This window comes from Coregonus clupeaformis, chromosome 3 (genome assembly GCF_020615455.1).
Source record: "Coregonus clupeaformis isolate EN_2021a chromosome 3, ASM2061545v1, whole genome shotgun sequence".
Taxonomy (NCBI): domain Eukaryota; kingdom Metazoa; phylum Chordata; class Actinopteri; order Salmoniformes; family Salmonidae; genus Coregonus; species Coregonus clupeaformis.
Window position 1 is genome coordinate 19,633,015 of NC_059194.1, and position 14,639 is coordinate 19,647,653.

At 41.5% G+C, this 14,639-nt stretch overlaps 1 protein-coding gene across 1 annotated transcript in view; it reads right to left on the bottom strand.

Annotated features, from left to right (window-relative positions):
- Positions 1-14,639, bottom strand: part of LOC121546234 (platelet-derived growth factor C-like) — a 79,858-nt gene that overhangs the window by 46,517 nt on the left and 18,702 nt on the right. The window contains exon 2 of the mRNA XM_041857336.2: positions 7,076-7,271. Within this exon, the coding sequence (XP_041713270.1) occupies positions 7,076-7,271 (196 nt within the window). The remainder of the gene's footprint in view (positions 1-7,075; positions 7,272-14,639) is intronic.

Here is a 14,639-nt window from a genome sequence, read left to right on the forward strand (position 1 = left end):
GGACAGGACGACTGCACCGTATTGAGGGGAGGATGGATGGGGCCATGTATCGCGAGATCTTGGCCAACAACCTCCTTCCCTCAGTAAGAGCATTGAAGATGGGTCGTGGCTGGGTCTTCCCGCATGACAACAACCCGAAACACACAGCCAGGGCAACTAAGGAGTGGCTCTGTAAGAGGCATCTCAAGGTCCTGGAGTGGCCTAGCCAGTCAACAGACCTGAACCCAATAGAAAATCTTTGGAGGGAGCTGAAAGTCCGTATTGCCCAGCGACAGCCCCGAAAACTGAAGGATCTGGAGAAGGTCTGTATGGAGGAGTGGGCCAAAATCCCTGCTGCAGTGTGTGCAAACCTGGTCAAGACCTACAGGAAACGTATGATCTCTGTAATTGCAAACAAAGGTTTCTGTACCAAATATTAAGTTCTGCTTTTCTGATGTATCAAATACTTATGTCATGCAATAAAATGCAAATTAATTACTTAAAAAATCATACAATGTGATTTTCTGGATTTTTGTTTTAGATTCCGTCTCTCACAGTTGAAGTGTACCTATGATAAAAATTATAGACCTCTACATGCTTTGTAAGTAGGAAAACCTGCAAAATTGGCAGTGTATCAAATACGTGTTCTCCCCACTATATATATATATATATATATATATATATATATATATATATATATATATATATATATATATATATATATATATATATATATATTATACATATACACAGTGGGGAAAAAAAGTATTTAGTCAGCCACCAATTGTGCAAGTTCTCCCACTTAAAAAGATGAGAGAGGCCTGTAATTTATATCATAGGTACACGTCAACTATGACAGACAAAATGAGAAAAAAAATCCAGAAAATCACATTGTAGGATTTTAATGAATTTATTTGCAAATTATGGTGGAAAATAAGTATTTGGTCAATAACAAAAGTTTCTCAATACTTTGTTATATACCCTTTGTTGGCAATGACACAGGTCAAACGTTTTCTGTAAGTCTTCACAAGGTTTTCACACACTGTTGCTGGTATTTTGGCCCATTCCTCCATGCAGATCTCCTCTAGAGCAGTGATGTTTTGGGGCTGTCGCTGGGCAACACGGACTTTCAACTCCCTCCAAAGATTTTCTATGGGGTTGAGATCTGGAGACTGGCTAGGCCACTCCAGGACCTTGAAATGCTTCTTACGAAGCCACTCCTGCGTTGCCCGGGCGGTGTGTTTGGGATCATTGTCATGCTGAAAGACCCAGCCACGTTTCCATCTTCAATGCCCTTGCTGATGGAAGGTTTTCACTCAAAATCTCACGATACATGGCCCCATTCATTCTTTCCTTTACACGGATCAGTCGTCCTGGTCCCTTTTGCAGAAAAAACAGCCCCAAAGCATGATGTTTCCACCCCCATGCTTCACAGTAGGTATGGTGTTCTTTGGATGCAACTCAGCATTCTTTGTCCTCCAAACACGACGAGTTGAGTTTTTACCAAAAAGTTCTATTTTGGTTTCATCTGACCATATGACATTCTCCCAATCCTCTTCTGGATCATCCAAATGCACTCTAGCAAACTTCAGACGGGCATGGACATGTACTGGCTTAAGCAGGGGGACACGTCTGGCACTGCAGGATTTGAGTCCCTGGCGGCGTAGTGTGTTACTGATGGTAGGCTTTGTTACTTTGGTCCCAGCTCTCAACAGGTCATTCACTAGGTCCCCCTGTGTGGTTCTGGGATTTTTGCTCACCGTTCTTGTGATCATTTTGACCCCACAGGGTGAGATCTTGCGTGGAGCCCCAGATCGAGGGAGATTATCAGTGGTCTTGTATGTCTTCCATTTCCTAATAATTGCTCCCACAGTTGATTTCTTCAAACCAAGCTGCTTACCTATTGCATATTCAGTCTTCCCAGCCTGGTGCAGGTCTACAATTTTGTTTCTGGTGTCCTTTGACAGCACTTTGGTCTTGGCCATAGTGGAGTTTGGAGTGTGACTGTTTGAGGATGTGGACAGGTGTATTTTATACTGATAACAAGTTCAAACAGGTGCCATTAATACAGGTAACGAGTGGAGGACAGAGGAGCCTCTTAAAGAAGAAGTTACAGGTCTGTGAGAGCCAGAAATCTTGCTTGTTTGTAGGTGACCAAATACTTATTTTCCACCATAATTTGCAAATAAATTCATAAAAAATCCTACAATGTGATTTTCTGAAGAAAAAAAATCTCATTTTGTCTGTCATAGTTGACGTGTACCTATGATGAAAATTACAGGCCTCTCTCATCTTTTTAAGTGGGAGAACTTGCACAATTGGTGGCTGACTAAATACTTTTTTGCCCCACTGTATATATATATATATGTGTGCAATAAAAATCAATATAGTGTGCAATAAAAATCAAGAACCAAAGAACAGAATTCGTTTCACAATGTCGAGGTGTGAGACAAGGCTGCAGTTTGAGTCAAAATCTTTTCAACATTTATATCAATGAATTAGCAGACATGTTGGACCATTCTCCAGCCCCAGGACTCACACTATTTGACATAGAGGTAAAATACCTGCTATATGCTGATGACTTGGTACTTCTCTCAGCAACCAAAGAAGGTCTTCAACAGAACCTTAACATTCTAGAGCAATATTGCCATAATTGGGCCCTGGCAGTAAATTTCTAAAAATCTAAAATCATGATTTCCCCCCCAAAAAACAGATATCAGAAACACAAATATAAATTCACCCTGAACAACACCATAATTGAACACACAAAAATTACACATACCTTGGTCTGACCATATCTGCATCGGGAAACTTTAATATGGCAGTGAATGCACTCAAAGAAAAAGCCTGCAGAGCATTGTATGCAATAAAAATGAAATTATTCAAAATCAACATCCCAATTAGAATTTGGACCAAAATATTTGACAGTGTAATCCTACCAATAGCTCTTTACGGAAGTGAGGTTTGGGGGCCACTCAATAAACTGGACTTTAAAATGTGTCCAGAGAAATACACCAACTAATGCATGTAGGGCAGAATTGGACCGCTTTCCAGTAGTAATGAAAATACAGAAAAGATCAATAACATTTTGGCTACATCTAAATTCAAGTCCAAATTCAAGTCTGCAATTTAAAGCACTTCAAACCCAAAAACTGAGCCCAGAAACGAGCCTTCTCAGTCAGCTGGTGTTGGACCTAACCAACCAAGCTGACACCAGCACTGCTTCAAAAGAAAGAATTCCAATGAACAAAAAAATTTACCAATCAAAGGACTCATATTTACAACATTGGGAAAACGAAACAAAATCCCAAAGCCGACTAAATTGCTATCTGACACTAAACAGAGAATATGAATTGGCTGACTATCTCTACTCTCTCAGAGATACGAAGCAGAGTCAGATCCTTACCAAGTACAGGCTGAGTGACCATCAATTAGCAATTGAAACCGGAAGACATAAAAAGACATGGCTACCCAAAGAGGAGCGTACAGTGAGGGAAAAAAGTATTTGATCCCCTACTGATTTTGTACATTTGCCCACTGACAAAGAAATTATCAGTCTATCATTTTAATGGTAGGTTTATTTGAACAGTGAGTGACAGAATAACAACAAAAAAATCCTGAAAAAAGCATGTAACATTTTTTATAAATTGATTTGCATTTTAATGAGGGAAATAAGTATTTGACCCCCTCTCAATCAGAAAGATTTCAGTCTTAAAGGGAGTGCTCCTAATCTCAGCTTGGTACCTGTATAAAAGACACCTGTCCACAGAAGCAATTAATCAATCAGATTCCAAACTCTCCACCATGGCCAAGACCAAAGAGCTCTCCAAGGATGTCAGGGACAAGATTGTAGACCTACACAAGGCTGGAATGGGCTACAAGACCATTGCCAAGCAGCTTGGTGAGAAGGTGAAAACAGTTGGTGCGATTATTCGCAAATGGAAGAAACACAAAAGAACTGTCAATATCCCTCGGCCTGGGGCTCCATGCAAGATCTCACCTTGTGGAGTTGCAATGATCATGAGAACGGTGAGGAATCAGACCAGAACTACACGGGAGGATCTTGTCAATGATCAAGGCAGCTGGGACCATAGTCACCAAGAAAACAATTGGTAACACACTACGCCGTGAAGGACTGAAATCCTGCAGCGCCCGCAAGGTCCCCCTGCTCAAGAAAGTGCATATACATGCCCGTCTGAAGTTTGCCAATGAACATCTGAATGATTCAGAGGAGAACTGGGTGAAAGTGTTGTGGTCAGATGAGACCAAAATCGAGGTCTTTGGCATCAACTCAACTCGCCGTGTTTGGAGGAGGAGGAAACATTATGCTTTGGGGGTGTTTTTCTGCTAAGGAGACAGGACAACTTCACAGCATCAAAGTTGTCCGTCAAATCTTGGGTGAGAACCTCCTTCCCTCAGCCAGAGCATTGAAAATGGGTCGTGGATGGGTATTCCAGCATGACAATGTCCCAAAACACATGGCCAAGGCAACAAAGGAGTGGCTCAAGAAGAAGCACATTAAAAGGTCCTGGAGTGGCCTAGCCAGTCTCCAGACCTTAATCCCATAGAAAATCTGTGGAGGGAGCTGAAGGTTCGAGTTGCCAAACGTCAGCCTCGAAACCTTAATGACTTGGAGAAGATCTGCAAAGAGGAGTGGGACAAAATCCCTCCTGAGATGTGTGCAAACCTGGTGGCCAACTACAAGAAACGTCTAACCTCTGTGATTGCCAACAATGGTTTTGCCACCAAGTACTAAGTCATGTTTTGCAGAGGGGTCAAATACTTATTTCCCTCATTAAAATGCAAATCAATTTATAACATTTTTGACATGCGTTTCTCTGGATTTTGTTGTTGTTATTCTGTCTCTCACTGTTCAAATAAACCTACCATTAGAATTATAGACTGATCATGTCTTTGTCAGTGAGCAAACGTATAAAATCAGCAGGGGATCAAATACTTTTTTCCCTCACTGTATATGTGGTCACTGCACGACAGGGGAGGTAGAAACAGAGATGCACTTTCTCCTTTACTGTGATAAATATTCCTCACAAAGAGATTCATTATTCACAGAAATGACTACATTTATTCCAAATTTTAACTTATTAAACCCGGAGGAAAAACTAAAAATACTCATGGGCGAAGGAGCAATGGCTCCTCTTGCAGCCAAATATGTATTTGCCTGCCATAGCCTGAGGGACACTGAATAATAACATCTGCATAGTAAATAGTAACTTACTTATTATTATTGTTATTGCTATTATTGTTATTACCATTATTATTGTTGTTTATCATTCCAAATAGTAGTGGTATGGGTGGTAATGGTAATGATGGCAGTTTAATGATGGTGGTGGTAATAGTGGTAGTAATTATGATGGTAGTTGTAGTACTGATGTAATGGTGAAGATGACCGTTATTTAGTTATAAGTTAGTTATAGTTTCATTTTCTATATTTATATTTATTACATTTCTATTATTGACTTATACCATTTTATTGTTATTATTTTTGTATTTAATTTTCATTATTATTTACTACCATCTTATATTATTATTTGTTATTGTTTATAATTGTATTATTTTATACATTGTTGCTTTGGCAATATTGACACAATGTTTTTCATGCCAATAAAGCAGCTTGAATTTGAATTTGAGAGAGAGAGTGTGTAAAGAGAGAGAGAGAGAGAGAGAGAGAGAGAGAGAGAGAGAGAGAGAGAGTGTGTGTGTGTAAAGGAGAGAGAGAGTGTGTAAAGGAGAGAGAGAGTGTGTAAAAGAGAGAGATGGGAGAGAGATGGAGAGAGCGAGATAGGGAGAGAGATGGGGAAAGAGAGAGACGGAGAGAGAGAGGGAGAGAGAGATGGGGAGAGAGATGAGAGAGAGGGAGATAGAGAGGGAGATGGAGAGAGAGAGAGATGAGAGAGAGAGATGGAGAGAGAGAGCGAGATGGAGAGAGATGAGAGAGAGAGTGAGATGGGGAGAGAGCGAGAGAGAGAGAGAGAGAGAGATGGGGAGCGAGAGAGAGAGACTGTAAAAGAGAGAGAGAGACTGTAAAAGCGAGAGAGAGAGTGTGTAAAAGAGAGAGAGTGAGTGTGTAAAAGAGAGAGAGTGTAAAAGAGAGTGTGTGTAAAAGCGAGAGAGAGAGAGATGGGGAGAGAGAGAGATAGGGAGAGAGAGTGAGTGTGTAAAAGAGAGAGAGAGTGAGTGTGTAAAGGAGAGAGAGAGTGTAAAAGAGAGAGAGAGAGAGAGAGAGAGAGAGAGAGAGAGAGTGTAAAAGAGAGATGGGGAGAGAGTGTGTAAAAGAGAGAGTGAGTGTGTGAAAGAAAGACAGTGTGTAAAAGAGTGAGAGGGAGAGTGAGAGAGAGAGAGATGGGGAGAGAGAGATGGGGCAGTCAGACCGGATGTATTGACACCAGGACACTGAGTATAATGCATGAAGGAAATCAATCACAGACCGGCTCAGCACTGCTGTTCCTAATGAATAGTAACAGAGACAAAGGTAGCTGGTAATTGAAAGGGGGTATTAAATAAAATATGGGGGGGTCTAAGGCCAGTCATAGACTTTAGCTCCTGAGGGGAAAGACCTCTCCGCCATTTGTCGAATCACACGGCCCGTATGCAGGGGAACTTGCTGCCGACGAAATATGCACCCACGCCGTATGGCCTCGGCAAAACAAATCACTCGGGCTGTGCTTTTCAATTTTCATCAGCCGTCACACGGGGCAAAAGGCAATTTCACAAATGGGCCCTCTGACTCTAAACCTTGAAAAATGGACCACAACACAGCCATGACATATGTCATGCTCCCCGGCGCACAGCCTCCGCATGCTAACTGAACTAGGGTAGTCCTGATGAAAAGTGTCTAAGCTGGCTAAAACATAGAGTAAAACTAGATAAACTACTACCACTGTAGATGGACATGTAGGCCTACATACTGCATAGTTGCAGTATACTGCGCCGTAATGTCATGGTACATCATGTATTTAATGTAGTTATTAAATGGCACGGTACATCCATCAGGTATACCTCATGGTAAAACACAACATGCTGACTTGGCTATATTGGCTATTCAATATGTTATATGCCTTTACGTTTATGATCTTACTTGCATATTCCATCCTCTGGGTCTTCCAGGCCGAACCTCTCGTCGAAGGACAAGTGGATTCTCATGTTGTCACTGTAGGCCACTAGTCTCCAGACCAGCACAGTACTCCTAGGGTAGGTGAATGGGAAGTCCGGACTATGGATAATTCCCTCTCCTACGACTGTGATTATCTTCTCATGCTGGGAATCTTGGACACCTTGGAAAAATTGTTGGGAAATGAGAATGTTACTTTTATGTTATATTTAAGTTGGTAGACGAGTTGTTTCAGAGAAGATGAGTGTGTAAAAATGAACAGTAATGGTCAACTTCATCCTTGCTGGGGTTGTAATTGCAGTTTTATTTAAGATGTTGGCCATTTCAGGACACATGGTAGAAACCTACTGATACACAAGGCTAAGATAAAAAAATCTATACCATAACTGTTTTTGGATGGCCATTTATTGGAATAGTCAAATACCATACTTAAAACAATAAACCTTGTATTCATGTATAAATGGGAAGTGCAGTGGGGTGGAAGCTCCAAAACCTCCAATATAATACAACAATAACACAGAAAAAAGACGTGAAAATGAAGAAAATGAATATCTCTGAGGAAAGAGGAAGAATGCACAGACTGTTCTGCAAGGCTAAATATGCGAACACCGAACAGATAAATAATAATTTATTACACAGAGGCTACCAGCTAAATTGCTTTTTTATTGAATATTGATCGTCAGAGCCGGATAATATTTAAAAAGTAATAAATGGGAGTAATAAAAGTAAAACTTAATGAATGGTTATGAGACCTCTTTATTGAAATGCGGAGACCACGGTTTCATGTTCTGCTAATGCAGCCGACACTGTTTCAGAGAGTTGCTATGGATCAATGAAATTATCCTTGAAGGAATCAACACACACTACGTTTTTACTCACAACAAGTTGGTTCGGGCCGGTAAGGGAACAAGTAGGAAACAAGGGAAGAAACATTGAACATGTAAGGCCTGCTTGCAATGTAACTCTCACTATAGTCTCAGTCTGACAAATGAGGGAAATCACTGTAAATTGAATTATATTATCTACTTTTGTTAGTAGAAAAACTACTACAACATTAATTACAAACACTGAAGCAGGGTGACTTATGATTAGGGCCTGTATTTGAGTGGGCCAATGTTTGTTCTAGTTTGCCATGTGGTATAGTAAAGCATCGGTCCACTGCCCCTGCCTAAACAGAGAATATCAACATATCTATTAGACTTTATTTATTTAGTCAAGTAAATATTAGCCTGAACACTCTCCCGTTTGACAAAAGACGAAGTGTTGCTACAAGCAGCACCTGTGTCCTTCCCTGTAGGTGCAGAGTATTTGAGTGAATTTTACAACCAGAGTGGAAAAAAACAACCTCAAAGCACCTTTCTAACAGACACTATAATTTACGCAAATCTCTTGCTGCTGTCAGCTATGATGCCGCATCTCGTCTCCATAAACTCCTGGAAGGAAGTTTGTTGGACACGGGGGCCATTAAAATGGAAGGTGGTGCTGTGGGTTTTTAACAAGCTCCCCACGCCGGTTGCCCCCGGGACCTGTGGCCAAGGGGTCTTAAATCACACTCCTCCCGCCGCCCCTCTACGCTCCCCCTCTCCATCAGGGCCTGTCACCTCCAGTCACTGCCAATAACCCGTCTCTCTGTCTGCCGCCCCACCGGCCCATAATACACTGCCTGCGTCCCACCTGAGCCCCCATCAACACAACAATAACGAGCTTAACCAATCTCCTAGGAAACAGTGTTGTTATGTCATATACATATTTATAAATAGACAGCCTTGAGAAATAAGAGGAAGGGAAGCTTTTCCTGATGAACAATTGGATTTCAATTGTGCAGGACAGCATAGCATTTCCATTTTCTCAAGAGTCAGGTAAAGACAGCACCATGATGTGAAAAAATCTTACATCTTGCTACCCTAGTATGATTTGACAAGGAATGGTACATTATGCATCGGTAACAGCTGTTTCTGCTGGTGTCGGTCAGACCCTCCAGATCCCTCTTACAGGGGAAATAGCAGGGCGTTAATGGTCTTGGTGAAGGAACGTGCCATTGGAAGTTTCTTAGTGGATTAAATGGATGAGTAACCATTTTGTGGCACTGCATGTGGAGGCATTTGCATTTTAGGACACATTTTGAGTTTAATTACTCTTTATTTTGCAGTATATTTTTAAGAGCCTCATATCTGGCAAGCGTGATTCATGTCCAGCTCATTTGCTTTTGATAGAAACAAAAACACAGGCCATGCTAAGTTTGCCATGAGTGCTGACTGCGCTGGCTCTGGACAATCTCAAAGAATGATTCAATGTCAACCCCAAAACCGTGTTCAGAGAGTCCAAAGACAACATTGCTGACAGAGGGAGTGGTCGACAGAGAGACACTGTGTGTAAGAGTCTGGTCCAAGATCCAACTCGCTTTGATCCACTATAATCCAGGTTTTACATCCATATCTGTGTCGATGACAGTCACAGTCCGTTCCTCTGGCACGAAATACTGCACTGTCGATCACAAATATTAGATCTATAATGGTGATGACACCGCTTGGTGAGATAATGCCTACATCAGACTCTGTCCAAAGACTTTGATGTTTTAATTTAGGGTTGGTGGCAGGCCAGGTAGGAGAGGGAGCGACAATCATGTGAGACACAAATAATAACATGGTAGCACGTCAAAACTTCTCAATCAAACTGCTTCTTTCACAGAAGTCAAAAAATCTTTCCTTCCAACATCAACCACAGCGGGCAAAAAGAAAAGTCACCTTGTTTGGGAAAACGAGCTGTTGCGGCAAGACGATTCTTGCACTCCCCCGGAGATAGAAAAATTACATTTTGTGCAATATCATCCCACACAAAATGTTCTATTACCCTTCAGGCAGTATTTTATGGCTGCACACCTCAGATACACCTCTTCCAGAAGACAAAACACTATGTTCTCAGTCAAAGATAAACAGATCACACTTGTTGCTTCAGCTAACTTTTCTTTGATGTCTTTGATGTCCATAAAAAAGTTTGATAGCTCTTTTAATCTGGCGGTGCAAGTAACGGCAGCACCGGGCCCAATTGACTGACTGCTCGCTTGCTATTCATTGGCTGGCAGGGCCACTAACGGCTATAGAAGCAACAAGTGGATAGGCCCTTTAATGCTATTAAGGCTAGGCCTTCCATCACAATGGCATGTCTTTCATTACCTTCCTATTATATTACAGTGTGGGGAACACAGAGGCTCATAAAGTACATAATGATTAATGGGAAAATATGTGTCCTTTAACACACAACCTCAGATATACAGTAGATGTGGACATGTGGCACAGTAAGCATAGTAGGATACACATGGTTTTAATGTAGGTTGAGCGAACAACCAACCCCATGAAAAACATACTTGGTGCAATTATAAATAGACGTGCATTTGGGATCATTCCCAAACATAATTCCTTGGGGAAAAATCTGTTAAACGCTGAATGGAATGCCTGTTTAATAAGACTGTAATTAAGGGTAGAAATTTCAAAGGAAAATCTGGCCTCACTGTCAGTGAGAAAGAGGGAAGGAGGGGAAAAAGGATTTTAAAAAATGGAGGTTATGCCTTGATGAAAAGGTTTTTAGACACGTGGGGAGAAAAAGTGATATGCTACTCTATCCTCAAAACCAAAAGGGATATTATGTTGCATGTTGAACCTTTAAAAACCACAGTCTGATATACTATACAAATCAAGTTCTATTTGCATGTGAAAATGTCATGGGATGCATTTGGCGCTAGCCCACTGATGGTACAGTTACAGTGTGTCTTTACTGTAATAAATGGGGAGGAGGAAATATGTACTCGAACAATTTTGTTGATCCTTTGTAGTTCATTGCCAGATTCCACTTGCAAACATTTTCTTTGATTACAGTACAGTATGAGATTACAAACAATCTTTATTTTACATACCCATGTTCAACCTCCATTTTCATTATTTTCTCATAAATAATACAGCTTTTATAAGTTGCCCTTTCAACTTTTCCATTAACTGGCCCTCGTTTAGCCACCGCACACATGGACCAGCGTTTCCCCGAAATGCATTTAGCAGCGGTGCACCGGCGCTAGATGGCAAAATGTTTTCAGTGTAAACTTTAAATGACTAAAATATCAAAAACATATATTTTTTATAAAATCATCTTTGAGAACCAACAACCACCAAAATAAGAACTAGACAGAGAGAATCTGAAATTCCAAAAATGTATAACGTTTGAGTCACTCAGGTAACATAAGAACAAAGCATAAGCCATTGCAAAATGTGTATAATTGCAGGAAATTTGCTTTGAAACCGCAATTTTTCTCTCAGCCCCATGACAAATGTGTAGAATTGCAGGAAACTAGCTTTAAAACTGTAAAATGTTCTCTCTGTCCCAATGTGTAAAATTGCAGCTTTAAAACAGCAACATTTTGTCTCTGCGGCCAGGAGGAGGGCCTTTAAAACCGTGCCACGCCCCCTTCCCCCCAACACTGCTGGGGGAAACACTGTGGTCCTCTAGGTCTGTCCGTTTCTGGGTGAAACCCAGACTTCCAAATGACCTCACTCTCCAGGTTAACCAATGTCACATAATGATCAGAGGCCTGTCCCCGGAGTGAATTACCTCAAACATGACTTTTCCTTGACCCACTTTTCTTTTTCTCCTGCGAGGAAAGTGTAACCACGATTAAGGGAGGATATGAGTTTGAATAAATAGGCCTATACAGTGCTACCATTGTGCTTTGTTCACACGTTACTGGGTAAACCATTCGGATCTATGCTACCTCTGTTAAACATTAACCTTTCCATGCCCAAAACAGATGACAGTGAGTGAGTGCTCACATGGACATGCACATTGAGGGACATAGAGGGACGCCCACATCCACACTAATATACAATTACCCATAGTCACATTCCACAACACTCATGCATAAATGCTCAATCATACTCAAGAGCATGCACACACATACAATATGAAATTGCAGCCTGTGGGCATGCTCTATGTGTCCTATCACAGTGGAACAACAAAACCTCCTCTGGCTTTGCTGTAACAACACAAAATTATAATGTTTTCATTATCATCATAAATATATCACATTACAGAAACCCTGTAGCAATGAGCTTATCTAGCAGACATGTGGTGTAATACATGTCAAACATAACTTTGGCTCCCCTAATACACCAGCACTATTTATGTCAGACCACAACACACCTCAACTCCCACAAAACAGTTAGCATTCTACTCTGAGTTTAATGGAAGGTTCTCAGAGGTTACAGTAATAATTATCCATTTCAGTTGGCACTGGTTAGAGGTAAACTGTATCTAATTGCTATGGATTGCATTGACATGAGGGTCACGCTTGTTCATTTTCACATGTAACAGCAAAAATCTGACAATTCAACACCGTGCCGCCTGCACCTTCGACTGTCTCGCATCGGTGTCCGACGTCAAGCCTAAGTGGTCGTGACAGTTATTTCCCTTCCTATAAAACGACACGAGAACCATCAGGGCACTGAATCGAAATAGTTTTTATTTTACCCGTGTTACCCGCTAATCAAAAGTCGTTATGAGTGCCTAAACAACAGTATCCAAGCCGCTTTGCTCAGGTGATGAAACAATACCCAACAATTAATTATTGTTTATTCTTCCTGCTTTCAGGCCAAAGCAATGGCTCGCACATCTGTTGCTTATTACAGCTTAGTGGTGGTTACTACAGGTGCAGTAAATTCCAGGCCTTGCTTTGGGATATTTATTGCCTTTGGGTTTACAGTCGGTCAGACAAAAAGTTGCTGTAACACGGCATGGGATTTTTTCATGCCATTACAAAATAATTTGGCTGCATGGGACCACTGCCTTCTGTAACAATTCAATCTGCCGAGCATATGCTCCTGTATGAGACTAAACATGAAGCTTGACACCTGAATTCCCTGGAGAGGTCACCGATGCTACGGGTGAGGAAGGGATGACAGAGCACGGCAGGCTGGCTGAGTCATGGCACTGTTTTATGGGTGTAGATGTCTTAATGTGTGTTTGTAGGTGAGTGTATTTGGGTTGGTTTTAGTCTACAAAAGGCATCCTTATGTGAATTGTGTAACTTCCACATCTAAAGACAAGAGTCATGGTCATATACTGACTATGTCTTCTAAAGTAAACCCTTCAACTCACAACATCTTATCTCCTGACAACATGTGAAAACCACTTTGGCTAGTGTCGAAGACAAAATCAATGGTGAACATCACTGAGATTTGATTGAAAGCATGACTCAAACCTTTGACAGCCTACCAGGTGAGGGGGAAATTTCACCCGTCTACCCCAGAGGATATGTACTTTCCCTGGTGTCCTCAGTCAATCACAGCATGGGACCAGGAGTGGCCCTCTGTTAGCACTGCGGATGCCATCGGATGGCCCAACTGGACACCGGGCAAGTCTCTCTCTCTCTCTCTATCTCTCTCTCTCAGGGCAGACCAACTGTGACGCTTGTGAAAATGCCATGCAGTATCACTATTACAACTTGATGAGTCTATATTTGACTTCAGTCCAACTGTTGCCTTGATGGTACACTGTAAAGCTGTTGCTAACATGGACAGATTGTAAACCTGGCTCTTCAGATTTAGCATACAGTGGGGGAAAAAAGTATTTAGTCAGCCACCAATTGTGCAAGTTCTCCCACTTAAAAAGTTGAGAGAGGCCTGTAATTTTCATCATAGGTACACGTCAACTATGACAGACAAATTGAGGAAAAAAAATCCAGAAATCACATTGTAGGATTTTAAATTAATTTATTTGCAAATTATGGTGGAAAATAAGTATTTGGTCACCTACAAACAAGAACTTCTTCTTTAAGAGGCTCCTCTGTCCTCCACTCGTTACCTGTATTAATGGCACCTGTTTGAACTTGTTATCAGTATAAAACACACCTGTCCACAACCTCAAACAGTCACACTCCAAACTCCACTATGGCCAAGACCAAAGAGCTGTCAAAGGACACCAGAAACAAAATTGTAGACCTGTACCAGGCTGGGAAGACTGAATCTGCAATAGGTAAGCAGCTTGGTTTGAAGAAATCAACTGTGGGAGCAATTATTAGGAAATGGAAGACATACAAGACCACTGATAATCTCCCTCGATCTGGGGCTCCACGCAAGATCTCACCCCGTGGGGTCAAAATGATCACAACGGTGAGCAAAAATCCCAGAACCACACGGGGGTACCTAGTGAATGACCTGCAGAGAGCTGGGACCAAAGTAACAAAGCCTACCATCAGTAACACACTACGCCGCCAGGGACTCAAATCCTGCAGTGCCAGACGTGTCCCCCTGCTTAAGCCAGTACATGTCCAGGCCTGTCTGAAGTTTGCTAGAGTGCATTTGGATGATCCAGAAGAGGATTGGGAGAATGTCATATGGTCAGATGAAACCAAAATATAACTTTTTGGTAAAAACTCAACTCGTCGTGTTTGGAGGACAAAGAATGCTGAGTTGCAGCCAAAGAACACCATACCTACTGTGAAGCATGGGGGTGGAAACATCATGCTTTGGGGCTGTTTTTCTGCAAAGGG